The sequence below is a fragment of the Spodoptera frugiperda genome, chromosome 21 (genome assembly GCF_023101765.2).
Source record: "Spodoptera frugiperda isolate SF20-4 chromosome 21, AGI-APGP_CSIRO_Sfru_2.0, whole genome shotgun sequence".
Lineage (NCBI taxonomy): Eukaryota > Metazoa > Arthropoda > Insecta > Lepidoptera > Noctuidae > Spodoptera > Spodoptera frugiperda.
In genome coordinates, this window is record NC_064232.1 from 5244398 (window position 1) to 5266534 (window position 22137).

At 39.5% G+C, this 22137-nt stretch overlaps 1 protein-coding gene across 1 annotated transcript; it reads left to right on the top strand.

The window, feature by feature from the left end:
* The first annotated feature begins 9235 nt into the window (after window positions 1–9235).
* Window positions 9236–18440, top strand: LOC118280401 (trypsin-like). Its single transcript, XM_050701952.1, has 6 exons — window positions 9236–9648; window positions 12756–12863; window positions 14040–14160; window positions 14912–15064; window positions 16086–16214; window positions 17898–18440. Exons 1-6 carry the CDS (start codon window positions 9364–9366, stop codon window positions 18107–18109), a joined length of 1008 nt encoding a protein of 335 aa, XP_050557909.1. The 5' UTR covers window positions 9236–9363; the 3' UTR covers window positions 18110–18440.
* Window positions 18441–22137: the final 3697 nt, after the last annotated feature.

Sequence of the window (22137 nt, forward strand, 5' to 3'; positions counted from 1 at the left end):
TAGATAGTGATTTCATCATGATCATCAATTTATCATTAATGCTGATTGTTTAGATGGTCAAGTGGTTGCAAGAGTTACTCGTAAGTTTGAGGATCGCGGGTTTGATTAAGGATTTTTTGAGTTTAAGCGAGACTAGAAATTCATAATTATATACCTATAAGATTAATTTAATTTCTTATATATACATATATACTTAAAATTTCACGCCTTTTATTCTCGAAGCAGTAGGCAGAGGTTTACATTACGGTATGTAATGCCACTATACAATGTACACCCACTTTTCACCATTTGAGTTATAAGTCCCATGTAATAAGGGGTGAACCTATTGCCATATACTGGACACAATTCCATACTCCGTGCTACAACTGAGAAATTTTCGAAAATCCGAAAAAAAGCCAGTAGTACTTAAATAAAAAGTAATAAAATCCTTACTTAAAAAATATCCCAGTAATTTTAATACGACACACCTCTACCTAGCCCCTTTCAAAGAAAAATCGACCCTAATAACAGTTTACCTCAAACAACCCCCCACTTAATACCAAATCACAAATATTTCGAAGAAGTATGACAACATTTCGTTCAAGAGATAACAAAGGCACATTTTAAGAGCTAACGACCCGTCAGCCCACGCTACATGTGTACAATGGAACATCACCCATTGTCCTACCCGGCACAGTAACCCACATACTTCCCGGTCGCCGGTTCGATATCAAACAATACACTTATCGATAAACTCGAGAGAAAGTTCGTATGGTGGTGTTCATCTCGGGAATTGCTTAACATATTTCGATGTGATTAAAAAATTCGTGAGTCATTTTGTGGTTGTGGTTTTTGATGGGTTGATATTGGGTAGATGTGTGATTCGGATTAAAGTCTTACTCATTTTAATATACCGACTTAAAAAAAAGGAGGAGGTACTCATTTCTTTCATAATATGTTCTTAGTCACTGACTGCTTCGTTGGCCGATTGGTTGCAAGTGCAACTGCCGGGCAAGGGTTCTCGAGTTTAATTCCCGGGTCGGACGAAGTATTGCTGGGATTTTTTCTCGGTTTTTCAAAAATTTCTCAGTAGTAGCACGGAGTCTGGAAATATGCCCGGTATATGGCAATAGGCTCACCTCCTATTACATGGGACTTATACTTACGACATAAATTATTGTGAAAAATGTGAGTACATTGTGCAGTGGCATTACGTGCCACAATGTGCCACTCTGCCTACCCTTTCGGAGATAAAAGGCGTGACTTTACTACTTACAAGCATATTATCTTATATGACAAAATAAAAAAAAAAAAACGTATCTAACATTTTTTCATTACCCAACTGACGGACTAAATGGATTTTTAATTTTTATACTTCGTCATCATCCCTATTATATTTTTAAGTACAATTTCAGGGCATAAAAGGTGTGTCCATTAAGTTATGTACGAAGAAATGATACGTGGTGATTCACCGCGACACCCCAGTGACATTTTAACTGAAGATACGGGTAACTGTTGTTCAGATACGGGATCTTTTGTCCATAATACAATGCTCGTGCATCGGGCTCGTGCGTAGGGGAGCTCAACATTTTGTGTTTTTTACAAAAAAATATTAATCCTTATGTCCCTTGGTCGTCGCATCTAACGAAAACGGCTGAATTAATTTCGCTAATTCTTTTTATCGTAGTTTTCATGTTACGGATGAAATATTAGGAAAACAGAAAGATTGGGAAATAGTAAAAACAATTACGGTACACTTTTTTTGTGTGGCATAACGGCTTATGCCACACAAAAAAAGTTTAAACGCAGCCGCCTATGGACACTCGAAACCCCAGTGGCCTTAGAAGTTCCATTACCGACCTTTTGAGGGTTGTTGAGGAAATCGGGGATTGAGAAGATTAGAAAGTAATGATAGTAACCTCACTCGCACAACGAATCACAACTCAAGCGTACGGTTGTTTGACCTAGCTTCATTGACAAATAGACTGACGGACAATTTAATTTGACTATTCAAAAGTGCCTAATTTAGGATTAATTGAAATGAATGCTTTGACTTTGACACGTCAGTTTTCTGTGAGGCCGTGGTATCACTCCGGTCGATCCGGTCCCAGCGCGTCACGTTCCGCGCGCGCTTCAAGAAGCCATCAGACCACCACAGATGGGGCCCAAAAGGGCTGATGCCGACTCGGAGCTGCGGACTGCCTAGCAGGTTATCGGGGCTCCGGCTCGAAGAGTAGGAGTAGGAACGGGGTGGTTTTTAGTCAGTAAGAGTCTGACACTCCCACTCGCCTCGCCCAAGGCGAGAGAAGTCATTGGATGACTTTCCTCCCTCAAAAAAAAAAGTCGAGCTTTCCCATTCGTGTCGAAGTATGGCTCTCCCACGCTTAAAATGACTTGAAACCTTGAAATTTGAATATTGAGCAAAATCTTGGAACCACCAAACGACTAGTAATATTACCAAGAAAAGCAAATGTTCCACACTCCTTCCTATGACTCACTTGAGTCTCGAATTCAAGAACCATGACAAATGACTGACAATACTATATCAATGCAGTTTTGCAATGTACCTATGTACTTGCAATACATTGAGGTATATAACCTACATACATAAAAGACAGACATGGATCAATTGATGTTTATTGACTTTTTGATGACTAAACAAAATGACTTACAATAGAATATAAAAAAATAATCACACTTTCATTCACGGATTTAATGATCTAATTAATTTTCTTTTTACCCGACTGCACCAGAAGGAGGGTTATTATAGCTAATTTTCTGAAAATAAATTGTTCTATTTGTCGTAAAAATCTTCTGACGTCATAAGTGTGTATTTCTTAAAAAAATCATAGAAAAAAATCGTTTTTGACGTTTCAATAAAAGTATTGAATTTGACTAGTAGGAAAGTAGCCTATTGTTATAATAACTATTATGAGACATAGGTACAAAATTAACAAAAAAATCACGGTTTACTCACGTACATTAATTGAAAAAAAGCTCTACTAATTTCGGGTCACAGAGGGACTCTTCATTATGAGCAGCGTACGCAGACGCAGCGACGCGACGCCGCGACGTCACGCAGCCTACATAGAGTAACTAGTAGAGTAGGAAACTAGTAGAGTTATTCTCCATTAATTTATTTTACTGTTTTAGTCACCGTGATTTTTAGTTAAAATCGTATTTGGTTAAACCTGTAATGTGATGATAAATAAAGATTGTCTCGTTGGTCGAGTGGTCATACCTAAGTGCGACGATTCCCGGGTCGGGCAAAGTATTACTGGGCTTTTCGGTTTTTCGAAAATTTCTCAGTAGTAGCACGGAGTCTGGAATTGTGCCCAGTATATAACAATAGGCTCACCCCCTATTACATGGGACTTAGAAAACTAACAGGTAAAAAGTGGATGCACATTGTATAGCGATATTACGTGCTGTAATGTGCACCTCAAATTCAAACTCAAAATATTTATGTACAGCTTAACTGCCTTTTTCAGGCGTTGCAAATTTGAGGGCTATCACTAACTTATCATAAACTACATTTACTTAACCTAGGACTTAGTATAAACTTAATAGTAGTATGTATTTCTTATACCTCTACCTACCCCTTCGGGGATAAAAGGCGTGACGTTGCTGTCACTTGAAACTCTTCGAAATCTCATCCGTTATGCCGACATTATGAATGCGTCCCGTCATTGGCGACCGACCTTATACAATGAGCTGATTATCATCTGACACACTGATATTTGCGATGAAGTAACCGTAATATATCTTAACTGTCTACATATTATATGTGTGTTACTATGACTGGACAATCTCTTTACATGTGAACATTAAGATTTTTTATATAGAATAGAATCAGGCGTTACTTTGCGGAAATCCATGCTAAACTAACAATACAGTATGATTATTCGTTTTAATTCCGCTTTAAAAATGTATTTTTTAATATGCGACGTGCAGCGAAAAATTGGACCCACTACACGTTGCACGGCAGCCGGTTGCCCAGCAACCGCGTCAACCATACAGTCAAGTGTGGGAGAACTATGCTTCACGAATGGGCCGGCTCAACCGGAGTGATACCACGGTCTCACAGAAAACTGACGTGAAACAACGCTTGCGTTGTGTGAGTGAGGCTACCGGAGGCCCAATTACCCTCCTTCTCAATCTTCCCAATCCCCGATTCCCCAACAATCCTTGATTGCCCAGTCTCTGTTTAATCATCATGATCCTCAACAGCATATAAGTGGCCACTGCTGACCAAAGGCCTCTTCTCACATAGAAAAGGTTTGAGTATTAATCACCACGCTTACTCAATGCGGGTTGGCGATTTCAAACTTATAATTAGAAATTATAAGCCCAGGTTTCCTCATGATGTTTTCCTTCACCGATTATCAGGAGTGTCTAAATAATTTTAGAACATACATACATATAACTCGGGAAATGTCGCATTAGTACTAGCCGTTGGTAGGTTTCGAAACTGCACTCTCATGCATGAAAATGCGTCTTAAACCTCCGGGCCACCACGACCAGTCAATTGGGTAGTATCCTCGGTCAAAAATAATTATTACAACTTTTCAATACAATAAAATATTCAAAAACTAGCTGACCCGCGCAACTTCGTTTGCGTGTATCCCGCTACTTCGACAAATACAGTCAACGCATGCCCCCGCCGCCGCGGCCGGCCCGTACCGTGCCGCAATACTAATATCGTGATATCTCCTAAACTATATGTCTAAATAACACACTGTAAACTGCAAAAATAATCTAAATTAAATGCTCGTGATGATGAACTTACTTATTATGATATGGATATATTTATTTTTTGTTATATTACCAGTTAAACATCACCCAACGAATTAAATGTTTTTTTAATACAGAAAAGTAGTTTTTGTGACTTAAATAAAAAAGCTGGATATATGTCATCGCGGACTTTTTTGTAGAACTAATAAAGACCAATGTTTTTGCTATACATTGTTCTTACTTGTATCCAACGGTATAAGCGGCGCACGCACAAATGCAATCTTCAATTAGATAACTCTCATTCATTAATTTGATGAACTGCTTAATTTTCGCTAAATTTCTAGAAACAAGTTCTGCTATTTGACGTAAAAAATCTGATGACGTCATAATAGAGTATTTCATACAAAGTTCATAGAAAATATCGTTTTTGACGTTTCGAAAAAAATATTGAATTTGACTAGTAGGAAACTAGCCTATGCAATACATGACATTTGGCATGCGAATGCAAGCTGCTGACGTTATATTTTACGTAGAATTCAATGCAGTTTAGGGAAATCGAAAAGTGCATTACATTTTTTTCCTTATGCCCTTAGGTTTAGAGGTCAGATTTATGTGGACTAGGTCAGTGTTACTCCGTGTGCCCTGATATGATATGTTCTGTGTAGTCATACCTTGCACTACTTATGTGTAGGTTATTAATTAGTTATGTCATTTTTACTGACATTGTGTTGTATAACAGCGTCTCAAAGTGATAGTGTGCAAAAAAAGTAGTTTCTTTTTTCTTTTTTTATTGTCTTTAACGTCAACCATAGACTCCTTAACACTTCAAAATCGGTTTTAGTATACCTTTTTTATTTTTTTTATGACTGGGAGAAACCTTCAAAAGTCGCCTAGCTTTCTGGGGATAAAAGACTAGGGAGTGTGGGATTTTTACCTCACTAAAACCACCCCGGTGGTCACCCTCAGCACCTGTAAGTGGCACCGAGTTCTCTAATAGACCTGTTCCGGAGCCCCCAGCTTTAGTATACCTGTGGAAGATGTTACTGATTATTAACCAACAGTATCCTTAGTACAAGTTTGCTTTACGTTTAAACTAAACGAAAAGAGAGCGCGTTCGACACTCTGATTCGAGCCGGTCAATCAGAGCGCCAAAAGTCAGTAAGAGTCTGACACACCCTTTCGCTTCGCTCAATGCAAGAGAAGTTATTGGATGATTTTCCTCCCTTAAAAAAGGGTGCTTGACTAATTTCAAACTATGACTAGGGTCCATAATCACGCGTATTATGATGAGAGGTGGGTTAAAAACTATTATTACACAGCAAACTCTCAAAACCACTATTGTTTTCAATTAATTAATTGTATAAGCCGGTAAACGAGCAGACGAGCACCTGATGGTAAATAATTGCCGTCGCCCATGGACACGAAACACCAGAGGCATTGTCGGCCTTTTAGGAGTTAGGAATTTGAGGGTTGATGGAAAATTAGGGATTGGGATGATTGGGAAGTGTGTAATTGGGCCTCCGGTAACCTCACTTTCACAAATCACACAACGCAAACGTTGTTTCAAGTCAGTTTTCTGTGAGGCCGTGGTATCACTCTGGTCGAGCCGACCCATTCGTGCCGAAGCATGGCTCTCCCACACTTACAAATATTATGCAGGTGTATAAATAAAATTTGTTTTTTCAACCATAAGAAACACATGTGTCCTTTGCAAAAATTATGCTATATGGGTCAAAGTTAAACATAATACTGATAATATGCTAATGAGAAATATCTAATGAAAACCAGGTCAATTACATGGAGGTTGGACGGGTGATAACTAATTATGCACCTAATTAGGTATGCTGTAAGATTCATTTTTGGTTGTGGAGTAAGATTTTATTGTTTTATTTAGGTAGGCTGTTAGATTGTGAGGAAGGTAACCGAAGGTCGAATTGTGGGCTCCTCCCAAATGGTCGGCAATGAACTTGTTACTCTTCTAGTGTTGCGGGTGTTTTGTACCCCATACTGAGATGCGACCTCTAGCGTCCGGCATTGGTTCAGGCCATGGTGCGGAGCGAGGGGGACTGGGATGCCGTCTCCTCGTTCTGCGAAGCAGTCATGCTAGCTAAGGAGGAGGTGGGGCGCATTCAGCGCGCGCTTCAAAGTGTCATCAGACCACCACAGATGGGGCCCAGTCTTTCTGATGCCCAACCCGGAGCTGCGGACTATCTACTGAGTTACCGGGTCAAAAAGTAGGAGTAGGAACGGGGTGGTTTTTAGTCAGTAAGAGTCTGACACTCCCTCTCGCCTCACCCAAGGCGGGAGAAGTTTAAGTTATGGATCTTTGCTATGGATGGTTTCCCTACTATCGATACATCGCATACTCGAGATGCGCATTTACCTCAAGTAGCAGCACATCTTCATAGCCCACCTTAGTATTACCACGCTTTCGCCTGAATACTGAAATGCTACTCAATTTTAAGTTGTACTTAAATATCATGCTATCTCTGTCACTTTATAAAGAATTGATAGGGACAGAACTAGACTTGAGAGCGTCTTAAAATTGAGCAGTTTTTGAGAATTCGGGCATTAGTATCAGTGGAAACGATCACATAGTATCACAGCTCAGCTATTACATACTCGCAGCATAGCTACATAGCACATCTCTGAGTTATCTATTCAGGTATTTAGGATTACATACAAAGAGTAATTAGTTTGAAATTTTCCCAACACTTCATCATTTGCTAAATACAGTTATTTTTTTCAGTTATGACGTACCGTACGTGTTTACAATTTTCCATTCATAACTGTTTGAATGGAAAAAGTGTCTGTAAAGTATGGACTTTTAATCCGAAGTTGCGGACAACGTAACAGGTTACCGGGGCTCCGGCTCAAAGCAGGAGTAGGAATGAAGTGGTTTTAAAGCGGAAGAAGTCATTGTCAGCCAGGCAGTCGTTAAATTCTTTTAAACCTTGCCTTTCCCACAAAATAATATTAAAAATTAAACTAATAAAAAATTAAAGAAAGCTATCAATTATTTACTATTTATAAAGCATATATATAGATTATTTTTCTTTTTTTTTAAGGTGGACAAAATCATTCGATGACTTCTCCCGCCTTAACTGAGGTGAGAAGGAGTGTCAGATTTTCACTGACTAAAAAACACTGCGTTCCTACTCCTGCTTTTCTAGCCGGAGCCCCGGTAAACCCGCTAAATAGTCCGCAGCTCCGGATCAGGCATCAGCCCATTCAGGTGTTTTTTAGTCAGTAAGAGTCTGACACTCCCTCTCGCCTCACCCAAGGTGGGAGAAGTAACGGGATGATTTACCCCCCCCTCAAAAAAGAGGTACTTAGTAAGTAGGTACTACTAACCTAGAATGAAAGCTAAGTAAATGGTCCATAATCTAGTTTTCCATGATATATAAAATAAATAGATAGATATGTATGGGCGCGGGGAATGTGTACGCGCATATTTTGTTAGCTAGTAAAGATGACATTGAACATTACATCGCATACGAGATTTGTTTTGAGCGATAGATCTGAGGATTTATTTTAAAATCCCTTTTGGTTTACTTTTTAAATTAAACTTACTTTTTAAACCCCGAAGGTATTGGGAGAGGCGCACAAAATAATATAATAACCCATCAAAGTTAAAGTCAAAGCTATTATTTCATTTATTAATCCTAAACTAGGCACTTTTGAAACGTGAAATTCAATTGTCCGTCAGTCTATCAGTCAGTGAAGGTAGGTGTTGTTCCAAAGTGTAGCTTCTATGTTTCTCTAGTTGTGTTAGGAGTCTCCTAAAATAGGGAAGCCTTATACTGGGCAAAATTGACTCCATGTTAATACTGATAAATAAAAAAAGTGAAAAAAAACCATTAAATTGTTGCAATTCTCAACTCTTGGTATAGTTAGTTATAGTACCGATGAGACTATCTACTCTATACCAGCGATGCAAAATTTAAAACCCACATAATTTTTACTTTATTTACATAAAAATTACTGCCTCGTTGGCCCACTGGTTGCAAATGCGACTGCCGAGCAAGGGGTCTCGGGTACGATTCCCGGCTCAGGCAAAGCATTGCTGGCGTTTCCTTGGCATTCGGTGTTTCAAAAATTTCTCAGTAATAGCACGGAGTCTGGAAATGTGTCCTGTATATGGCAATAGGCTCACCCCCTATTACATGGGACTTATGACACAAATAGTCAAAAGTGGGTGTACACTGTACAGCGGCATTACGTGCCGTAATGTGCACTTCTGCCTACCCCTTCAGAGATAAAAGGCGTGACGATACAGTACACAAAAGTTAGTTCCAGACATCACATTGTTATTCGAAAATCGATTAGATCAATCAAATGTGTAGACTGAAAACATTTGAATCGAAACACAAAGGATGCATCTTCGGACCAATCCAGTGACACACTTCCTCGTGTGAACCAATGTCATTGTGAACACGAAAAAAAAATAAAAACCGACCCGTAAGTAATGTCGCATTTAGTTTTCGGTCGTCATAATGAGCGGACGTTTTTAAATTTTGATTATTTTTTATATATATTTTTTTTATTTTTTGTTACAATATTTTTTTAGTAACAGATTTTTTCGTAACTTTATTTTCGTACTTTTTTAAGATATTTGTTGTTGTTAGTAGATATTTTGTTAAAAAAATCATGTTGAAATACATAACCTCCCTGTTTTTGGTAGTCGGTGCAGTGAGCTGCGATTATTTTTTGAATAGAGTCAATCATTTAGAGTACTATAGGAATAGGACAAATCCTAGGCCTTCTAAGTCGTTTTCTAGTTTTTCGACAAATTATTTCAATCAAAATCTAGTGCCTAAACCTGGGAAGGGGGAAAAAGTGCAGTGTGGTACCAGAACGGTGGATTTTAACCCTCGGAGGACGGGGAAGATTGTTGGGGGCACCGAGACCCCCTATGGGGCGTTTCCTTGGCAAGTAAGTGGTATTTTTTAATATCAAGAATAAATAATAAACTTTTAAATTTTTCAACGTAACATACATGGGGTCCAATAGGTCTAATGTCTGATTCGGAGCTCCGGCTCGAAGGGCAGGAGTAGGTACAGGGTGGTTTTTAGTCATTGGATGATGGAGAAGTAATTGGATGATATTCCCCCCTTAAAATAAAATAGATTAACTTTTTGGAGTTTTCTAAATTTCTTTTTTGATTTTATTCGCTTTTATAGTATACTGTTTACAGTTTTGGGTGATTTATTAAAAAGATATGGTTACGTTTTGAAGCCAAATTATGTAATTTGTAACATAAATCTGATCTGATCTAATGTATCAGACGTGTAATTTGCGAAATCAGTCTTTTAATTTTTTGGTTTTCAAAATTAAGGGACTTAACTCTGAAAGAAACTTCTTATAATGTTCTTCTTGATTGCACGGTTGGTGCAGAGGCTGGCAACTGGCTACTGCGCAATGTGTAGCAGATTCGATTCCCGCACGGAGTATTTGTGTGGCGTGTCGTTGCATTGGTTAGTTAAACCTTAGTAGCCTCAGTTAAATGAATGACCTTAAGATCGATCATCATATTTGCAATTACTAATAAACAAAGGCATTGAAGAAGGGTCTTGTCACCAACGGACATTAAAGGCACCATTTCCATGTAACTGAACGCCCCTACTATGTCAATATTTCATCTCAAAGATTGGACGGCCCAATTCTTGTTTAAAAACAAAACAAAAAAAGAAAAACAATGATTATATCCATTATTGACATTGTTTTGTTTAATTTGTAAATGTAAACTATAATAGGTATGATGACTGGGTCAAAAATAAATTATTACAACTTTTCAATACAATAAAATATTCAAAAATAATCATACTCTCATTCATAAATTTGATGAACTACTTAATTTTCGATTTTTCTAGCTAAATTTCTAGAATTAAGTTTGCTATTTGACGTAAAAATCTGATTAAGTCGTTATAGAGTATTTCATACAAAGTTCATAGAAAATATCGTTTTTGACGTTTCGAAAAAATTATTGAATTTGACTAGTAGGAAACTAGCCTATTATGTTTATGTCGTGGTGGCCCGGAAAACGCCCGCGTCTCATACGTGAGAGTGCGGGTTTGAACCATACCAACGGCAAGTACCAATGTGACTTTTTACGAATTATATGTAGACATGATTATTGCTCAAAACTTCTCTTTGTGAGAAGAGGTCTTTGGTTAAACCCGAAACAAAAATTTGTGAATAACACAAAGAGTAGCTCCGTGCAGGAATTGAACACACTACACATTGCGCGGCAGCCGGTTGCCCAGTCACCACACCAAAAGTTAGTTAACACACAAGAATTGCTTCATTGTTCGAGTTATCGAAAGTGCGACTAACCCTGCTGTGTGCTATTCATGGCTTCCCTACTATCGATACATAGCATACTCGAGCTGCGCATCTTCCTTGCACAGCTACATAGCTTAGTATCAGTGGAAACGGTCACATAGTTTCACAGCTTAGCTTTTACATCTTCGTAGCATAACTACATAGCACATCTTTGGTCGAAAAGCACCCTTATAGCCCAGTAATGGACTACTTCTGTTGATGATGAAACACAAAAGCAGTAAAGTGCCAGTCAACATAACGTAACCGAAAATTTAAAAACAAAAACAAAAACGAGAACTCATAAATCAATAAACCAAACAGCTTGCTACACAAAACCCACCCTTATTCACACAAAAATAAAACCGAAAATCCATAAATCGCAATTTGACATATTGCATAAGACCGCCATCTTTGCCGTTTTCGTTCCCGCGCAAAGAGGTCGTGAAATGTCACGTTGACAGATATTGTGTGCGTTCGAACAGAGCCGGATTAAGAATAACATGGGCCCCTAGGCACTACAATATTCGGGCCCCTTTTCTTTACCTACTTTGACTGACTAACTGCCGTACTCAGAGTCATATAAAAAGAACATTCAACTGCCTACTCTTTTTTTCAGTAAACGAGCAGACGTATCACCTGATGGTAAGCAATCACTACCGCCCATGGACACTTGAAACACCAGAGGCGTTACAAGTGCGTTGCCGGCTTTTTGGGGGTTAGGAATTTAAGGGTTGTTGGGGAATCGGGGATTGGGAAGATTGGGAAGGGGGATAATTGGGCCTCCGATAACCTCACTCACATAACGAAACACAACGCAAGCGTTGTTTCACGTCGGTTTTCTGCTCGGCCGTGGTATCACTCCGGAGAAATTTTCGAAAAACTGAAAAAAGCCCAATAATACTTTTGCCTGACCCGGGAACCCGAGACCTCTTGGCAGTTGCGACCACTCGACCAACGAGGCAGAAAAAAGGATAGTTTTGTTGATTACCATTATCGTTCGATCCTTAAAACGTTTTGCTCAGTGGCCCCTGTCGACACTGGGCCCCTAGGCAGTTACCGACTCTGCCTTAAAGTTAATCCGGCTCTGCGTTCGAAAACGAATGGCGACTAATTATAGGAACTTTCACTTTTTTTGTAAAGAGGTTGTTTTCATGGTGTGGTAATTTATGTTTTGAATCATCAATTTAAATTGGCTTCGAGTTTGGCTTTGAAAGGAAACCGAGAGTGACAATTCGGATAGACCGTAATTGTCGGTTCAAATGGCAGTTTTTTTTAAAGGTACTTTTACTTGTGTCTATTTTTAAATGGAGATGTGTTTGTCAACAAGAGAAATAGACCAGACTTAATTTTTTTTTTAGATTTAGATTTCAGCCCTAATCGTCCCACTACAGGACAAAGGCCTCCCTACCCTGCTTACACTCCTCTCTGTTTAAAGCTTTAAATCGTTTTTTTTAAGGGGGAAAATCATCCAATGGCTTCTCCCGCCTTCCCGGGTCAGTTTATTTGTTTTATTATTACTCAATCATCTAAGTAGCCAAATGGTTCTCCAGAGCTGCGGACTACCTAGCGGGTTTACCGGGGCTCCAGCTAGAAAAGCAGGAGTAGGAACAGGGTGGTTTTTATTCAGTAAGAGTCTGACACTCCCTCTCGCCTCGCCCTAGCGGGAGATGTCATTGGATGATTTTACCCCCTAAAAAAATCTATATTTCTGATTCTAGGTGGAAATCCAGATGCTGGATGTAGATAAGCTGACCTTTGAGCACCATTGTGGGGGAGCGGTTATAGCTGAAAGACTGGTGCTGTCGGCTGCACACTGCTTCGACAAGGTATGTTGTCTTTTTGTGTATCGATCACGTATGGAATTGGGTAGTATCCTCGGTCAAAAATAAATTATTACAACTTTTTAATACAATAAAATATTCAAAAATAATCACACTCTCATTCATAAATTTGATGAACTACTTAATTTTTCTAGCTAAATTTCTAGAAATAAGTCTGCTATTTGACGTAAAAATCTGATGACGCCATAACGCACTATTTCATACAAAACTCATAGAAAATATCGTTTTTGACGTTTCGAAAAAAATATTGAATTTGTCTAGTAGGAAACTAGCGTATTAGGTAACTTATTCTTATTTAATGACTGCCTCGTTGGTCAGTGCGACGAACGGGTTCGATTCCCGGGTCGGGCAAAGTATTACTGGGCGTTTTTCGGATTTTCGATAAATTTTTCGGTAGTAGCAAAAAGTATTGAATTTGACTAGTAGGAAACTAGCCTATTAGGTAACTTATACTTATTTTATGAGACAAGCCCGCCACAACCTCCCATACCGCTGCAACTCCTGTGCACAAGGATCTACAGTAGATACAACCATGGAAACACCGGAACACTGAAGTCCGGCGCGTCCCGGGGAACTTATACATACTGTACTATAAAATTAAATACAGTTACTTATAAATACTGGCTTTTGACGGATCACCTGATGGTAAGGAATCGCTGCCACCCAATGGACTAATGGACACCCGAAACACCAGAATCGTTACAAGTGCGTTGCCGGCCTTTTAAGAATTTAAGGGTTGGGGAATCGGGGAATTGGGGAGATTGGAAGGGGGGAATTGGGCTTCCGGTAACCTCAATCACACAAAACGCAAGCGCTATTTCACATTGGTGTTATGTGAGGCCGCGGTATCACTCCGGTCGAGCCTACCCATTTGTGCCAAAGCATGGTTTTCCCAAACTTTAAATAATAACGTTTGTATTGTGTGTGTGAGTTTACCGGAGGTCCAATTACCCCCCTTCCCGAATTCCCAACAACCCTTAAATTCCCAACCGCCAAAAGACTTCTAACGCCTCTGGTGTTTCGGATGTCCATGGGCGTCGGCGATTGCTCACCATCAGGTGATCCGTCTGCTCGTTTAAGGGCTATGGAATAGTCAACAGACTCAATAGGGAACCTTCCAAAATGATGACCAGCTCTCACGAAGTACTCTTTCCATTACAGCAACCCCTAAACTTGGAGCACATACGCCTGGTGGTAGGCGAGCATCGTCTGAAGGTCCAGGACAAGCATGAGCATCGATTCCTCGCTGAGAAGGTGGTTCTACATCCTGACTTCAGAAAGAGTAAGTTGGTTTGCCATAAAATTGGGGTGTCAAAGTCAATATTATTTATTTTAAATAGACCGGGAATTAATTAACATGAATATAATTAAGGAATACTTTTGAACGTCAAAGCAAATATTATAAACAAGTCTGTCTGTCGGTCAGTCCTCTAGTTGCTCTATTTGCTCGTTCCAAAGTGTAGATTCCTATGGAGAAGAACGAGCAAGAAACTCCATAGGTTACTCTATTGGTAATATTGAAAAAAACTGCTTTTTACTACATGCGTATAAACGTATGTAAAATATACAAACACCAAAATCACATATTTTACAATTTTTGTCTGTCTGTATGTTTATTCCGGCTAATATCTGAAATGGCTGGAGCAATTTTGACGAAACTTTTATTGGCAGATAGCTAATGTACTGAGGAGTCACTTAGGCTACTTTTCTTTACACCCTACTGCGTCCAATAGTCTGCGCACTTTCCTCATAATGAAGAGTCCCTCTGTGACTCGAAACTAGTAGAGCCTTTCTCCATTAATTTACTATATCGCATACCTAGTAATATATTGACGCATTTACGGTTTTCATAGTTTACCTGACTTGTTTAGTTTTTAGTTTACTGACCAACGAACCGTTGTTTTACGTGCGTGAGGGGGGAAACTACAATAATGGTATAATGACACTTACGACCTCTCTCGATGAATATGGAAATAAATAGATTAATATGCACTTTTAAACACGTAAACCAATATGTACCCTTTAAATTACAGATGGCCCACACAGCAACGACATAGCTCTGATCCTGGTCTCCCGGTCCGGCAATGGTGTGCAGTTCAATTCCCATGTCAGGCCTATATGCCTGCCTGATGATGGTATCACAGCTGGGAAGTGGTGTACTGTTAGTGGGTGGGGGTTCCAGGCAGGTAATGTCTCTTTCTTTGATGTTATTTTTCTTTTATGGTATAAGTCGGTAAACGAGCAGATGGATCACCTGATGGTAAGCAATCGCTGTCGACCATGGACACTTGAAACACCAGAGGCGTTACAAGTGCGTTGTAGGCCTTTTGGGGGTTGGGAATCTAAGGGTTGTTGGGTTGTTAATTCGGGGATTGGGAAGATTGGGAAGGGGAGTAATTGGGCTCAGAGTTACTCCGTGTGGCGGAAATCGGACGGTGGAACTCGCTACACGTTGTAAGGCAGCCAGACACACCAGAGGCGTTACAAGTGCGTTCCCGGCCTTTTGGGGGTTAGGAATTTAAGGGTTGTTGGGGAATCGGGGTTTGGAACTTCGGTAACCTCACTCACACAACACAAGCGTTGTTTCACGTCGGTTTTCTGTGAGGCCGTGGTACCGCTCCGGTCGAGTCGGTCCAGCAGTGCTGAAGCATGGCTCTCCCACACTTTGGTTTAATTATTGTTACAACTGTCAAGCAAGGGGACTTAGTTTCTCGAGTCAGACATAGTAATATTTAAGTTTTTGATAAGTAATAGCATGGAGCCTCGATTCTGAAATGGTACCTGGCGAAATGAGTCTATTGCCATTATGTACCGAAAACAACCCTGTGCAATTTTGGGAAAAGCGCTTTAAACGAACCGGGAATCGAACCTAGCCCTCATGCTGGATACTCACAATGACGGCCACGTAACCAATAAGTTACTCAAAGCAAAAAACTATTTGGGAATCAAATCGGTAAATCCCAAACCTCATGCTTTTATTTTGAGAGTGGAAAATCATCCAATGACTTGCGAGGCGAGGAGTGTCAGACTCTTACTGACTAAAAACCACCCCGTTTCTAATCCTGCTCTTCGAACCGGAGCCCTGGTAAACCCGCTTGTTAGTCCGCAACTCCGGATCAGGCACCGCCCTATCGGGCCCCATCTGTGGTGGAGCTACGCATGCTTAAGATGACTATTTTTTTAACCACAATTTTTACCATCTTCCAGAAAATACTGAGAACTTCGCTCCTATCCTAAGAGCTGCTGCGGTACCAGTGCTGGATCTCAACACGTGTAGGAAGAGCCAGGTCCTCGGTGGAAGACAGCAGACCATACTGGACTCTATGATCTGTGCAGGTGGGTATAAAATGGAAAATACTAGAGGTCACTACACGGATGGTATTCACTTGTCCCAGGGATATTACTTTCATTTTATTTATCACTACATAGTATAAAACAAAGTCGCTTTCTCTGTCCCTATGTCCGTTTGTATGCTTTAATCGATACGATTTTTTAATAAACTTGTTAAAAACAGGTCATCTGGAATCTCTAACGCTGTATTGTCGTTACATTGTTCCTACATATTTATACAATAGGTAAATGATCAAATAATGTATCAGAGACATTGTAAAAATCATTTTTTTTAAAGAGTAACGATGGAGTTTCTTGCTCGTTCTTCTCCATTCGAAGCAACACTTTGGAACGAGCGCCTAGCTTCACTGACGGACAGACTGACGGACAATTCAATTTGACGTTTCAAAAGTGCCTAATTTAGGATTAATTGAAATTAATGCTTTGACTTTGACTCTGTACATTAAAAAAATGCATTAAAAACAATGAACGATCAACTAAAATTTATCCGAATAAAGTGCAGTCGTTCAAGAGCTGTGTGTAGCACAAACATACACGCATGGGAAATTTTGCAATGAAAAAATCTGTAGGCGCTTTCTATCTTATGCAATTATTTTTAAAAAACCTTCATGGAGTTTCTTGCTCGTTCTTCTAAAATAGGAATCTTTACTTGAATGGCTCTTTACTTAAAAAAATATATCTGAAAAAGATCAGCCGTTGAAGAGTTATATGTGCAGTGCAAACTTACACATATAAGTAATTTTGCAATGAAAAAAACTCTAGGCGTTTTCATGGGATGAAGTATTATACATTATGAGCCTGTATTTATTCATGATGTCCAAATTCTCGATATTTTAATTATTTTTTAATCACATTATACACTAATAATATTATAAATATAAGTTTCTTTGTTTGGATGTTTGTCCGTCAATCAGGCTGAAACTACTGAACAGATTTTGATGAAATTTGGTTTACAGACAGGGTATGAGCTGATTTGGGTGATAGGATACTTTATATTATCAACCCACTGGAACGCGGGCGGCGCTGCTCGCAAAAGATAGTGAATAATTATAACCATCCCCTGTCACAAAATAATTGGCAAAAATATGTTCATGAATGTCATTGCTAAGAACGTTTTTTAAGACCTTGCCCCTTTATGATTTTATCCTGTTTCGTGGGTGCGTTTACAAACATACAAATTCACACGCAACATGACAGACACTCAGACCCGAAACAACAATTTGTGGATCACACAAAGAGTTGCTCCGTATGGGAATCGGGCCCGCAACACGTAGCGCGACAGCCAGTCGTCCACCCACCGCACCAACCGTGCAGTCAATCTTCGAGTAGTTTTGTTATTCTTATTGAGTTTTGTAAATTCCTGACGTCTAAACATTCTTCTACGTAGACAACGACAACACACTTGTGATAATTATATCACTGGTGTACTTAGGGTGAATTTCCAACAGATGTGCTAAATGCTACGTTGCTGTGGATGCGTTTGGCTTCCACCAATCATATTCATTGGTATACATAGGTTGGAAATGGGAAAATTTCACTGGTGGAAATGGACTCAGCCAAGGCCTGTTTTTTATATGGCACATAGCACATCTCTGGTAGAAAAACACCCTTATTCAATATTCACTTCGCTACCTACACTAGATTAAAATGTTTTTTTTTCTTCCACAGGCATCTTGTCAGGTGGTGTAGACGCCTGCCGAGGGGACTCAGGAGGACCCCTGGCCTGCATGACCTCCAACCGCTGGCAGCTTCACGGAGTCGTCTCCTGGGGCTCTGGCTGTGCACGCCGGGCGAGGCCAGGAGTCTACACTAGAGTTGCTTCATACCTGGACTGGATTAAACGCACGGCTTCTGAACTAGGCCATAAGATTAGTTATTAGGTTGGAGATTGCTATAAAGTTCCTTGTTGGTACCCTTAAGAATAATGTTGCTCATACTAAGATTTTCTCTGTGAGGTTATGAGAAAACATGATAGAGTAGATGACTAACTGCCGTTCTCAGAGATATTTAATGATACTTAAACTATTCCTTAGTAACGATTTTGTACTGAAAACAATTGCTAAGGACTGGGTTAAGTAACCGTTAACGTTACTCTGAGTACGGCGGTAATTTTGATTTAAGTCCATCTTGTACATTATTTAAAAAATTAGACGCGTGTTTTTTATTTTCTAACAGAAACAAATACTTTCGAAGATAATTATTATACCGAATTAGAAGTGACGTCTCGTGATATTTCAAATATCGCGAAACGTCACTTCTAAGTAAATTTTATAAGTAGAAATGACGTATAATTTACTCCCCACTCCTAAACTTTGTTTGTTTTATCTAAGTATTGTTATCGTATATGACAAAATAAAAAATACGTGTTTAATATTTTTTCATTACCTAACTGACGGACTAAATAGGTATAAATTTGTCATACCCCGTCATCATCCCTAATACTTCGGGACACTACGACCATGTAGGTATTTTATAATGACACCTCTGCCTACCCCTTTGGGGAATAGAAGCCATGTTTATTACAGTTACCATTAGCTTAAGTTTAATGCCAAAGGTTAGTTAGTTTGCTTGTAATTAGTAAGTAATTAACTTCAGTATGTACTTAGGTGTAATATTATATAAAAACAATTATTTATCTAGGTAATAATGTACTGCTATTAAAATTAATTTATTATTGTGAAACGTTTTTTTATTACAATTACTTCAAGCTGACCCGGAAAAGTAGGTATCGAATCAAACATTTTTTTCTCACCTTTTAAACCTTCCCTGGACTTCCACAAATAATCCAAGACCAAAATTTTCTAAATTGGTCCAGCTGTTCTCGAGTTTTAGCGAGACTAACGACTAAGTTACATTGATACATAAACGAGCAGACGGATCACCTGATGGTAAGCAATCGCCGCTGCCTATAGACACCCGAAACATCAGAGGCGATACAATTTTATCATCATTATCAGCCTATAAGTGGCCACTGCTGACCAAAGGCCTCTTCTCACACGGAGAAGGTTTGAACATTAATCACCATACTTGCTCAATGCGGGTGAGCCATTTCAAACTTATAATTAGAAAGTGTAGGTTTCCTCAAGATGTTTTCCCTCACCGTTTGTCAGTGGTATCGAAATCTAAATAATCTTAGAAAGTACATATAACTCGGAAAAAGTCAATATGGTACTTGCTGTTGGTAGGTTTCGAACTTGCACTCTCATGCATGACATGTAACAATCTGCTCACATCATTATGCATAATTATAACACGTCATAACACGGTTTAATAATAGGTACATTATCAACTATCTATCATATTTAGTAAACATTATTAATTTGTAATTATCGAACAAATTAGTTACCGACTTATAATTTATACTATCGGAATTATTATTACAAACATATAATTGTAATTATAATTTAAATTGTGTTTTAACATAACATGTTTATCTGGTTACCTTAATTTAACGCTGATTTTAACATAATATAACATTATATCTTAAGAGCGCTTTTCCACCAGAGATGTGCTATGCTACGTTGCTGTGGATGCGTTTGGCTTCCACAAATCATATTCATTGGTACACATAGCTTGGCACTGGTGGAAATGGACTTAGCTAAGCTATGTTTTTATATGAAAAATTGAGTGCTATGGATGGCTTTCCTACTATTGATACATCGCATACTTGAGCTGCGTCTCTTCTATGTGCAGCTACACTACTTTGCGGCGGCCTATCTTCGTAACACATCTTACTCGCACAGCTACATAGGTTAGTATCAGTGAAAACGGTCACAGTTACACAGCTTAGCTAAATTACATCCTTGCAGCATAGCTACATAGCACATCTCTGGTAGAAAAGCACCCTTAAGTGTGAAATGAACTGTCGTCAGTATTTCCGAACCAGTACAATCTTCAAACCTTCAAGAAAAGACCATACTCCTAAACTAAAACAAAGTTTCAAACAAACAAAGTTACAAACAAAATAAACTAGGTATTTTTGTTTATTTTTAAAAGGCCGGCAACGTACTTGTGACTCTTCTAGAGTTTCAAGTGTCTATAGGCGGCGCTGATCGCTTACCATCAGGTGATCCGTTAGCTCGTTTGTCTCCTATTCCATTAATTCTTAATATATTGTCATATCTCTGGTCATCAGAATGATGTGCCATAGTATTGTATGCCTACTAGCGCCACCTGTAACTTGTTTTCTCTGTGGTTTAAATTGAAATCTATAATATAAAAAGTCCCCTTTTCTTCCCAAGAAACACGAGTAAAGACATGAACAGCAGCTAGTATTCCATATTTTTTCACTCACGTGCACGGGTCACGTAAAGGAGATAAGGAAAACGTGTCGATATACCAGTGTCATAGGTGGCAGTGACGTTTCGTACAGAAACCGGGTCGTAAGCATGCTATCTACAGCTACACGCTAAATTATAAGTACAAGCTGTTTTTAACCGACTTCAAAAAACAGGAGGTTCTCAGTTTGACCTGTATAATATTCTACGTCTGATCTTTTTACAACATCACATCAACAGTCTATTAAGTGGCCACCGCTGACTGAGGCCTCTCCTCACACGGAAAAGGTTTGAGCATTAAGAAACCAGTTCACCAAGCTTGCTCAATGCGGATTGGCGATTTCAAACTTATAACCAAAGGTTTCCGCACGATGTTTTCCTTTACCGTTAGTCAGTGGTGTCTAAACGTCTTAGAAAGTACGTATAACTCGGAAAAAGCCACATTGGTATTTGTTGTTGGTACGTTTTGAAACCGCACTTCAGGTATGAGAAGCGGGCGTCTTAAGTTTTACGTCAGTCACGTCATCAGTACGCATCATTATAGGCATCTTTTTTTTTTTTTTTATGGAATAGGAGGCAAACGAGCAAACGAGTCACCATGGTAAGCGATCAGCGCATTGCTCATGATGCGGTGCGTACGATGCTTATCATTAGACGCTTACCTTTATAATCTCCGGTTTCCAACAAGCCCGAATCTTTTTTGTCTAATCTTTTTATTAGAACGTGCAATTAGGTAGTAAGATTATTCCGGAGCTGTTGGACAACGTATTAAAAGGTTACCCTCCGGTTCAAAGCGGGCGTCTTAAGTTTTAACGGGGTGGTTTTTAGTTCAGTAGAGTCTGACACTCCCTCTCGCCTTGCCCAAGGGTGGGAGAAGTCATTGGATGATTTTCCCCCTCAGACAAAAAAGGTACCTAGTAAGCTATTATAAAACACCTGTCTTAACCTACGACACTCCATTGTATTAAGAAAATACCTCTCGTTAGCAATTACTTATAAACGTATTGTATTCTTAGTTGAACTTAGGTTAGGGTTAAACGATATAACTTTACACGTGGAAGTGAAATTGAGTTTAATAGCATAATCTTTGTGACTAAGACTTTTTATCGTGGTGTTACTATGGCATATAAAAATAAAACTACGTTTTAAAGACCTTTTTTTAAGAGAGGAAAATCATCCTATGACTTCTCCCGCCTAGGGAGGCAAAGATTGGATGTGTCAGACTTTTATTGACTAAAACCACCCCGTTCCTACTCTTGCTTTTCGAGCCGGAGCCCCGGTAAACCCGCTAGGTAGTCCGCAGCTCCGGATTGAGCATCAGCCCGACTGGACCCCATCTGTGGACTGGATCTGGTCGGATGGCGAGCTACCCCTACTCGCCGTGCGCAGGTCCGTACTTACGGTGGCCGGAGATCATCGCGCGATCCCCGATAAAACGGGGTGTCTCACATGACGGCTGGGGCGTGAGGTGTTCGTTTCCTTACGCGCCCCGCCTCCTCCTTAACTAGCATGACTGCTTCGCAGAACGAGGAGACGGCATCCCAGTCCCCCTTGCTCCGCACCATGGCCTGAACCAGTGCCGGACGCGAGAGGTCGCCGTCGCTCAAAGACTCTATGAGGAGAAAAATCGT